Genomic DNA, 10,905 nt, shown 5'->3' on the forward strand with positions numbered 1-10,905 from the left:
AGATTATGAGTATGGTGACATCGTCAAAGCCTGCCACAATTACTAAGGCTATCGATTTGAGCGTGTCACTAACTGAGGAAGCTATCAGGTTAAACAAGTTTTCGAATTCCGACCAGAAAAAGAAAGAAAATCATGTTGAGTCCTCAGGAGAGAACAAAAGGAAGTTCTCCAACTTTAAAAAAGCAGCGCAAGCAAGAAAAAGGATGTGAACCCACCAGCGGAAGTTAAAACTGGTGCTGAAGTCAAGGGAAAAGGATACATGGGTGCTCTGCCCGAATGTGATATATGCCAGTACCATCATTCTGGCCAGTGCAGGTTAATGAAATGTGAGTCTTGCAGGAAGACTGGCCATTCAAAGGAAACATGCTGGGCTGGTACTGGTACAGGTCGTGGTGGTCAGAGAGGTTATGAAAATGGCAATGGAAACCGCCCGCAAGGAGGAAATGGCGGAAATGGTAATAGTGGAAATGTTGGGAATCAAGCTGGAAATGGAAACCATGGAGCAAATAACAATCAAGGTGGTAATAGGAACGGTAATGGTCGAGGACCAAGTTGTTTCAATTGTGGAGACATGAGGCATTTCAAGCGAGAATGCCCAAAGCTCAATGAAGGGTTTTCAACATAGGAGCGAGAGAAGCTCGCCAAGATCCAAATGTGGTTACTGGAACGTTCCCTATCAATCAACTCTTTGCATTTGTACTGTTTGATACTGGTACCGATTATAGTTTTCTATCGCTAGAATTTAAGAAAATGCTTGGGTTGGTAGCTAGTAAGTTAGACATTCCATATTCGATAGAACTAGATAATGGAAAGCTAGTAGAAGCAAATGAAGTCATCAGAGGTTGCATGATAGAACTGGGAGAGCACGAGTTTTCACTTGATCTTCTGCCTGTCGAGTTGGGAAGCTTCGACGTGGTAGTCGGGATGGATTGGTTGTCCAGCAACAGAGTAGAGATTGTATGTCACGAGAAGGTCATTCGCATTCCAATGGCGAATGGAGAAACTATTGTGGTACATGGAGAGAAGCACGATAAGCCCTTAAGGATCATCAGTTGTTTGAAGGCTCGAAAGTGTTTGTAGAAGGGATGTGTTGCCTTCTTGGCACACATCGTGGATAAAGAAGCCGATGAGCCAAAGATAGAAGATATTCCAGTCGTGAAGGAGTATCCGGAAGTCTTTCCAGAAGACTTGCCAGGATTGCCGCCGCAAAGACAAGTCGAATTCCGCATTGACTTAGTTCCAGGCGCCGCGCCTGTAGCTAAGGCACCCTATCGACTTGCACCTTCAGAAATGCAAGAACTGTCAACGCAACTTCAGGAGTTATTGGACAAGGGATATATCAGACCAAGCTTCTCGCCTTGGGGAGCTCCAGTTTTGTTCGTTAAAAAGAAGGACGGTAGTTTTCGCATGTGTATCGACTACCGCGAGCTGAATAAGTTGACCATTAAGAATCGATATCCTTTGCCAAGGATTGATGACCTATTCGATCAACTGCAAGGTTCGAGTTTTTACTCCAAGATCAATCTCCGATCAGGTTATCACCAGTTAAGGATTCAAGAAGAGAGCATTCCAAAAACTGCCTTTAGGACTCGCTATGGACATTACGAGTTCCTGGTTATGTCGTTTGGGTTGACAAACGCGCTAGCAGTATTCATGGATTTGATGAACAGATTCTGCAAGCCGTACCTCAATAAGTTTGTGATTGTGTTTGTTGATGACATTTTGATCTACTCAAAGACGAAGGAAGAACATGAGCAACATCTAAGAGCCATCTTAGAGCTGCTTAAGAAAGAGAAATTGTACGCGAAGTTCTCGAAGTGCAAATTCTGGTTACGGGAAGTTCAGTTTCTTGGTCACGTGGTTAACGGAAATGGAATTCATGTGGATCCCACAAAGATCGAGGCGATCAAGAATTGGGAAACCCCGAAGACGCCAACCGAGATTCGACAGTTCTTAGGTTTGGTTGGGTATTATCGCAGGTTCATTGAGGATTTTTCAAAAATCGCTCAACCATTGACCTCCCTCACCCAAAAAGACAAGAAGTATGAATGGGGAGACAAGCAAGAAGAAGCATTTCAGCTGTTGAAGAACAAGCTTTGCGACGCACCGATTTTGTCTCTACCCAAAGGCACTGACGACTTCGTGGTATATTGCGACGCCTCGCGTCAAGGTTTGGGATGCGTATTAATGCAGCGTCAGAAGGTTATAGCCTATGCTTCGCGTTAATTGAAGGTTCACGAGAAAAATTACACCACGCACGATTTGGAATTAGGCGCGGTGGTGTTTGCATTAAAGATCTGGCGACATTACTTATATGGCACGCGATGCACAATCTATACTGATCACAAGAGTCTGCAGCATATATTTGATCAAAAAGAGCTTAACATGAGACAGAGACGATGGGTAGAGTTGTTGAACGACTATGATTGTGAGATTAAGTATCACCCAGGGAAGGCGAATGTGGTCGCCGATGCCCTAAGCCGGAAGGAAAGAATCAAGCCCATAAGGGTTAGGGCTTTGGAAATGATTATTCTAACAGACCTCTCATTGCGCATTCGTGCGGCGCAGAGAGAAGCTCTTAAAAAGGAAAATTTGGTGAATGAATATCTCCGTGGGATGGAGAAACAATTGGTGCCAAATGAGGAAGGAACGTTGTGCTTCATGAAACGAATTTGGGTTCCTCTATTTGGTGGTTTGAGAGACGTTATTTTTGATGAAGCTCACAAGTCACGGTACTCGATCCATCCAGGATCGGATAAGATGTACCAAGATCTAAAGGATTTTTATTGGTGGCTGATGCGTGTTAGTGTATATATGTTTTTAGATATATATATTTAAGCCCTTTTTACACTTTTAGCCAAGTTTTAAATTTATAAAACACGATATTTACTAACACTAAGCACACATATGGGCAAGTGCACCCATCGTGGACGTAGTATAGTGTTGGTAAGATACCGAGGTCGTCCAAGGACACAAGAGCTTTTAATACCGGTTTATCCTCAACGTCTAATCAAATCAAAAAGGTTAGAAAAATGTTTTAAACTAAGAAAAATAAAAACTAACTAAATGCTGAAAATAAAAATAAAGTAAAAACAGATAGACAAGATGAATCACTTGGTTCCGACACGTGTATTAGTATAACCTTTGATTATTTTCGCACTTTTGCACTTGTTTAAGAGATTATCTTAGTTATTGTAGTAGGCCCCTCTTTTGAAGGCGACGTTACCCTCAACCCAGTAGTTTGAGTCAGCAAGGATACAATCCTAAAGGGTCGGATTATTGAAAGATAATGAATTAAGTTATTAATGCAAATTATGGTAGGCCCCGCTTTTGGCGGTGACGTTACCCTCGGCTAAGTAGTCTGAGTCAGCAGGGATACAGTCCTAAATAGCCGGGTTATAGTATTAATAGTAGTTAACTTATGAGGGGGTCAAAGAGTTTGGATCCCCGCCATCCAATACCTATGGGCATTGAAGGAGATCCTACTAAATTTGACCCAGGTCCCAAGCAGGACCTCTAAACGCTGAACAAGGGCAAGACCCTTACCAAACCGTTCCCTTAACCCCCGACCAGGTAGCCAACATACCTCCATATAGACCGTGGAGATATGAATGGTGAAAATCTTTTATTTTATATAGACAGTAAAATAACGCCAAGACACCACGGACAAACGATAAGGAAAGATCACCTTCAACATAAGTAACTAGTTATTAAAGTCATTAATACAAAACCAAATAAAAAGTGCAAAAGATTAAAAATAAAAAGTATTATACTAAACACTTGTCTTCACCAAGTGATGTAAGAGACTTAGGCAAACATGGCCTTGATTGTCAAGAACTCTTACGATCAATCTTGGATCCCGAGACGACTCACACACTCTACGATGGACAATGGATGATGGTGGTGGATGATGGTGTTATGGTGGTGGTGGGTGGTGGATGAAGTGTGAGAGAGGTGGTGTGCCAAGGGATGAGAGAGAATGAAGCCAAGCTCCTCTATTTATAGGCTGAACAGAAGGCTGGACACGGCCCCGTGTCCGCTGGACACGGCCCCGTGCCCGCCTGACACTCTCTCTCTTCATTAATTGTAATTGCGAATTACAATTAATGCGCCTGCTGTACTTTCACCACGCCCCCGTGCTCGCTGGACACGGCCCCGTGGTGGGCAATGGAAGCTTCTACTGGTTTGTCTTTTCTGCTGCTTCCTGGGCACGCCCCCGTGTTCGCTGGACACGGGGCGTGTTCAGACTCTGTTTCCTTCTTTTTGCCTTGGGAGGTGCCGTTGAGGGTCCGGGCAGTCTACTTTTGTTCCTTTTCTTGTATTTATGGTAGAATTAGTGGTCTTTTTGCTTCTTTTGTGATTTTGAGCTCATTTCATCCTGAAAATACAAAAGGAAGACAAAAACACTCTTTTTCCAACATTAGTACTTAAAAAGGGTTAGTTTTATGCCTTAATTGATGTGTTTTATATGTTGCATTTTACACACATCAAATACCCCCACACTTGAACTTTTGCTTGTCCTCAAGCAAAACTCTTTAAATGTGGCTTACACTCCAAATGGAATAGGTAGAAGAGAAGTTTTTTAGCTTGTCCTAGAGTGTCGGGAATCCAAGGTTTTTATAGGTTTTATTTTTAGTTATTTACAATCCTATTCGTTATGATTTATTTTGAACTTTTCACAAGATAAACTACTTAGTTGGGCATAACATGCCTTATTAAAATTCCATTTATATACAAGTTCACATACCTTACGGGAGATCACTCAACACTCGGCCGAAGGTGTATATTTTAGTGAATCATTCGAGAGCGGCACGGAACTTACGTCTTCCATAGGCTTGCCAAGCAATCAATCCTCCTCCTTTTTAACTTTTTACCTTTGTAAATATCAAGAGGACTTTTGGGGTGAAGGCTTGGGTTTAAAGGTGGGTGGTTGGTTAGTGGTTAGTAAAAAGGGCGAAAATCGTAACAAGTGTCGGTTTTCGTAGAATACCTTGTTTTTAGTGACTTATTATTTTTGAAGTATTTCTTCAAACAAGCTTTTGTAGCTTTTGTTTGTTTTTGACTTCATCATCTTTTTTTTTTTTTTTTTTGATATCACTTGAAAGGGCAAGTTGACGAAAAACCGAGCTTGTTACTAAAATAAAGGGGAAAAAAAATGAAAAAGATTTTTGGTGGGTAAAAATGGTTTTTGGGGTAATGAAATGAAAGGTTTAGGCTCAAAGGGGCTATCTAGGGGGATTTTGGGTAGGTAAAAAAAAATGAAAAATAATGGTTTTGAAAGAAAAATGGTTAGTCCTAATGCCTCCATCATTTACTTACTTGGGTTTAAGTTGGTAAGGACCGGGAATGTATCGTCGTGGCAAGTTCTAGATTTGTAAGGACCGAGCGGCTATTCACACAAGAAACGAAAAATGAGCATTTAATCTAAATATGTGTATTTTTATGCTCAATAAAGGCTCAAAACTCACTTTTGTGGGAATGGGTTTTTAATGTGACCAAGCATATATAATCGAATTTTAAACTAGATTTGTTATGCCGTTTCATAATTTTCTTATGTTGGTTCCTTTTTTATCACGACGCTATCGGTTGTAAACTTGTAAAAATATAACCTTTTTAGACTTGTTCTTCCCAACTTAAACTAAGACAAGTAAATAAAAAAAATGAAAAAGTTTTTGAAAAAATTTGGGGTGTTTAGCGGTTCCAATAGAGTTTTGTGTAAGGCTTGTGTTTAGGATTTTGCAAAATTCCAAGGTTTTAGCATCCCCCCCACACTTAAATTACACATTGTCCTCAATGTGTCCAAAAACAATATTTTTTTTTGGGTGATTAAAATGTATAAAAGTGTGTTAAAAAGCAAAGATTTGTGTTACTGGCAGTCTGGACACGGCCCCGTGTCCACTGGACACGGCCCCGTGGTGAACTGCCAGTAACGAAAAACTTACAGAAGGTGAACACGGGGGCGTGTTGGGTGAACACGGCCACGTGTCGGGCAAAAAATTGCAGGTCAGTAGCCAAACAGCAGATCTGGGAGATGGACACGGGGGCGTGTCGGCTGGACACGTCCCCGTGTGGACAGTCTGTTAGCCAGAAAAAATAGGTTTTTCTCCCGGTTTCTTCATCCTAGGGCTGCAAGTGCTAATGTTTAGCACTCTAACCCTCGCATTGCACCTGTTTAATCATTCAATACCATCCAACCAAGCACAAACCATGCTGACTTACCATTGTCAAACATTATCCAAACATAAAATAAAAACAAAATAAAGATAAAAAGTAGTTAAGGAAAGTAAATTGTTCGACAACTGGCACGCAGGCCATAAATTGTTTGATGGATAAGAAGGGCAATCAAACCTGTGGGCTCATCACCAGCCAGCCCCTTGTTCCTCCCAGCCTCCTACTCCATGTCTTCATCACTACCATCACCTCCACCCCCTTGCCTCGCCATGTACTCCCGGATGCTACCGATATCATCTTGTATATCGTTGACGCTGCGCTCGATAGCTCCAACCCGGTGGTATGTGTTGTTGGCGAGGTTGTAGGTGTTCCTGGTGCACATAAGGTTTTCCTGCAAAAGATCATGTAAACTTTGAAAATTAGGAAAACTGCCTCCTTGAGAGGAGGATTGACCCGGATCGCCTTGGGGTGGGTATTGGAAATGTGGAGGTGGTGCATGAAGAACTAGAGCCTCCTGCGGGTTCCATGCGTAGCCTTGCGTCCTCTGAAAGCTCACCGTCCCGTCCTCCGCTTCATAAAGCAAGTTCATGGCTCGGCAAATATGATAATCGACCCGTCCCGACCATGGACTCCTTTCGAAGGACCTTGGGATATTCGTGAAGTGCTTGAAAAGACGGTACACCCATCCCCCGAAGAAGATTGGTGTAGGAGCAGAGGCAAGGCGGTTCAAGTGCATGTTTCGCAGTAGGAAGTAAGGAACATCGAGAGGCTTCTGGTTGTGGATGCAGTGAAGGACAACCAAATCTTTCAACCCAACAACGCCACTACTGTCATGGCGTTGGTTCAGCGAGTACGTGAGGAGCCTGTGGATGTAGCGGTATAGCGGGTCCCTCAGTTTGGTGCTCTTTGTGCTGCTCGGGTTGTAGATTCCTTCACCTATTTGAGCCCATGCGGCTTGGCGTTCGGTTGCATCCAAGTCTCTTAACCCCCCTGTATTTTCTTCATTTCCCGCTTCTTCATCATTGTATAGCCCAATGATGGCTCCAAACTGCACCATGGAGGTTCTATAGGTGGTCCCTCCACATCGAAATTCAACCGCCTCATGATCAAATGGTTCGCGCCTTGAGTTGAAGATGAAGGTGCTATAGAACTCCATCGTGCATTGGTGGACGACCGAAGTCGGGCAGTCAATGCTACGTGCAGTGGACCCCTCACAATGTTGTTGAAGCGGTCCAGTTGGTTTACCATGGTTAGCAAATCAGTACATGCCCGCCTTGGGTATTCTTCGGGTCTTGTTTGTAGGACCTCGTAGCGTGCCCTAGCGTCAAGTTCGTTTGCACCAAACCTTGTGAATTTCGACATCTGAAAAGAATACATAAGAAGTTAGTACGAAACCAGGAAAATCGGATTGGAAACTGCAAACAGTGGGCTGGACACGGCCCCGTGTTCAGCGGACACGGCCCCGTGTCCAGGCGTCTGTAACTCAAAAATTCCATTTTTCGTCCCGGTTTCGAAAACCTGAAAATTTTTAGCCCAATAGTAGCGGTTTCCCCCGAAAATGAAACCCTAAGTGTCATTTTTCCAAAAACAAACCATTTACCCTTTCAATTTCGTGTTTTTCGGTTCAAGAACAAGGGTTTGGGTTTTTAGTTGGAAATCGGACGAATCTATCAACAATACATGTCTATTTACTTCCTACTACTCTATTCTAAACTACTACTAACAATTTTCATCAAAAATTTTGAGTTCGATCCGGATGAACATGAAGAACCCTAGATTTTCCCCCAATTTTTGATGTTTTAACTACATGCAAGTAACTAATCTAACTACTAAGAAGGATAGAATCATACCTTGACGTTGTTAGAATCGGTGGTGACGTTCGAAATCTGCAGAAAATCGCCTCTAACCAGAGAGTTTTCGGTGAAACGGGGCGTGTGGAATGGTGTAACTGATAGGAAAAGAGGGTTTTATCCCGACAGTCGCCTCGACACGGCCCCGTGTCCAGCGGACACGGCCCCGTGCCGGACGAAGTTTTTGAAAAATATTTTTTTTTTTATGTGCTCGTGTGCATGCCCCTTATTTCCGAAAAATGGTTAGATGATTTACTGGTTTTGAACGTACACTTACCTGTAACATGTCGGGTACGAGTTTATTCGTTGACCGTTTGTAGTGCGATTTCCTCTTCCTCATCCTCAATGGATCCTCTGTAGAGTTTCAGCCGTTGGCCATTGACTTTAAATGGTGTCCCATTCCGAGTTTTAATTTCTACTGCACCGTGTGGAAAAACATGGGTAACGGAAAAAGGTCCTGACCACCTAGATTTTAACTTACCAGGAAATAATCGAAGTCGTGAATTAAACAATAGAACTTGGTCTCCAACCCGAAATTCATTAGATTTAATATATTTATCATGCAAATTTTTCATTCTTTCTTTATAAATTTCGGAGTTAGAATATGCATAATTCCTAAGTTCTTCTAATTCGTTTATTTGACAAAATCGATTTTTACCGGCAACTTCTAAATCTAAGTTTACGTTTTTAATTGCCCAGTAGGCTTTGTGAGCGATTTCTACTGGCAAGTGGCAACTTTTTCCATAGACGAGTTTGTATGGGGTTGTGCCTATGGTGGTTTTATAAGCAGTTTGAAAAGCCCATAAAGCGTCGTCTAATTTATCGGCCCATTCTTTTTTATTTATTCCTACGGTTTTTTCAAGTATTCGTTTTAAACCTCGATTAGTCACTTCGGCTTGCCCATTTGTTTGAGGATGATATGCTGTCGAGACCCGGTGATAGACCCCATACCTTGTTAATATTTTTTCGAGTTGATGATTGCAAAAATGGGTACCTCTATCACTTATCAAAGCCTTTGGTGTCCCGAAACGAGAGAACAGCTTTTTCAGAAATTTTACCACCACTCTCCCATCGTTTGTTGGAAGAGCTTCGGCCTCTGCCCATTTAGACAAGTAATCTACTGCCACAAGTATATATTTGTTTCCCTTTGAAGGTGGGAAAGGTCCCATGAAATCGAGTCCCCACGCATCAAAGATCTCACAAACGAGAATGCCATTTTGAGGCATTTCGTTTTTGGAAGAAATATTACCTGATCTCTGGCAGGCATCACATGTCTTTACAAGGTTTTGTGCATCCTTGTAAATGGTTGGCCAGTAAAATCCTGAGTCAAATACCTTTCGTGCGGTACTTGCGGCACCATGATGTCCTCCGTATGGACCTTCGTGACAATGACGGAGTATTCTTCGCGCTTCATTACCATGGACACACCTTCGGATGAGCTGGTCGGCACACATTTTGAAAAGATAGGGGTCTTCCCAAAAGTAATGCTTTACATCAGCAAAGAATTTCTTCCTTTGATGATGTGGCCATCCTTTGGCGACTACACCGCTAGCTAAGAAATTAGCGTAGTCGGCATACCATGGTTCTTGTCTACTTTCCATCATTTCCAGGGACTCCGTGGGAAATTTTTCGTTGATTTGCTCGTCCCTGGTTGTCTCCAAAGCTGGGTCTTCTAAGCGTGAGAGATGATCTGCAGCAGTGTTTTCCGCTCCTCTTTTGTCCTTGATTTCAATGTCGAATTCTTGGAGGAGTAAAATCCACCTTATCAAACGGGGTTTTGCGTCTTGCTTCTTGAAGAGGTACCTGATGGCTGCATGGTCTGTATAAACTATTGTTTTAGAAAGAACAAGATAAGAACGAAATTTATCAAAAGCAAATACCACCGCTAGTAATTCTTTTTCTGTAGTTGTATAATTTTCTTGTGCATCATTAAGAGTTTTACTAGCATAATAAATTGGGTGGAAATGTTTTTCTTTTCTTTGTCCCAAGACTGCTCCAACAGCAAAGTCGCTTGCATCGCACATGATTTCGAATGGAAATTTCCAATCTGGTGCTATCATGATAGGTGCGTTGACTAGCATTTCCTTGAGGGTTAGAAATGCTTGATTGCATTCCTTGTCAAAGATGAAGGGTGCATCTTTTTCAAGCAATTTTGTTAGAGGTCTCGAAATTTTTGAAAAGTCCTTGATAAACCTTCTATAGAATCCGGCATGCCCTAGGAAACTTCTGATTGCTCGTACGGAGGATGGAGGAGGTAATCGAGAAATAGTCTCTATTTTTGCTCGATCAACTTCCATTCCTTCGCTTGAGATCTTGTGACCGAGTACTATTCCCTCTGTTACCATGAAATGGCATTTTTCCCAGTTAAGGGCGAGGTTAGTTTCCTCACATCGGGATAGCATTCGTTCAAGATTATCGAGGCATTGGTCATATGAGTCTCCAAAGATGGAAAAGTCATCCATGAAGACTTCCATTGTCTTTTCGATCATATCATGGAAAATGGCTACCATACAACGTTGGAATGTTGCAGGCGCATTACATAGACCGAATGGCATGCGTCGATATGCAAAAGTTCCGTAGGGACATGTGAAAGTTGTTTTCTCTTGGTCTTCTGGTGCTATCGGTATTTGAAAGTAACCTGAAAAACCATCTAAGAAACAATAAAATTTATGACCGGATAATCTTTCTAACATTTGATCAATGAAGGGCAAAGGAAAGTGGTCTTTCCTAGTTGCTTCATTTAATCTTCTATAATCTATACAGACTCTCCATCCTGTGACGGTTCTCGTTGGTATTAATTCATTTTTCTCGTTAGTTATTACCGTCATACCTCCTTTCTTTGGGACTACTTGGACTGGACTTACCCACGGGCTATCGGAGATAG

The 10,905-nt window shown here is 42.2% G+C and overlaps 1 protein-coding gene across 1 annotated transcript; it reads left to right on the forward strand.

Annotated features, from left to right (window-relative positions):
- The first annotated feature begins 259 nt into the window (after positions 1-259).
- Positions 260-625, forward strand: LOC110931444 (N66 matrix protein-like). The gene has a single exon (XM_022174838.1). The coding sequence runs from the start codon at positions 260-262 to the stop codon at positions 623-625; it is 366 nt and encodes a 121-aa protein (XP_022030530.1).
- Positions 626-10,905: the final 10,280 nt, after the last annotated feature.

This window comes from Helianthus annuus, chromosome 3 (assembly GCF_002127325.2).
Source record: "Helianthus annuus cultivar XRQ/B chromosome 3, HanXRQr2.0-SUNRISE, whole genome shotgun sequence".
NCBI classification, from domain to species: Eukaryota; Viridiplantae; Streptophyta; class Magnoliopsida; order Asterales; family Asteraceae; genus Helianthus; species Helianthus annuus.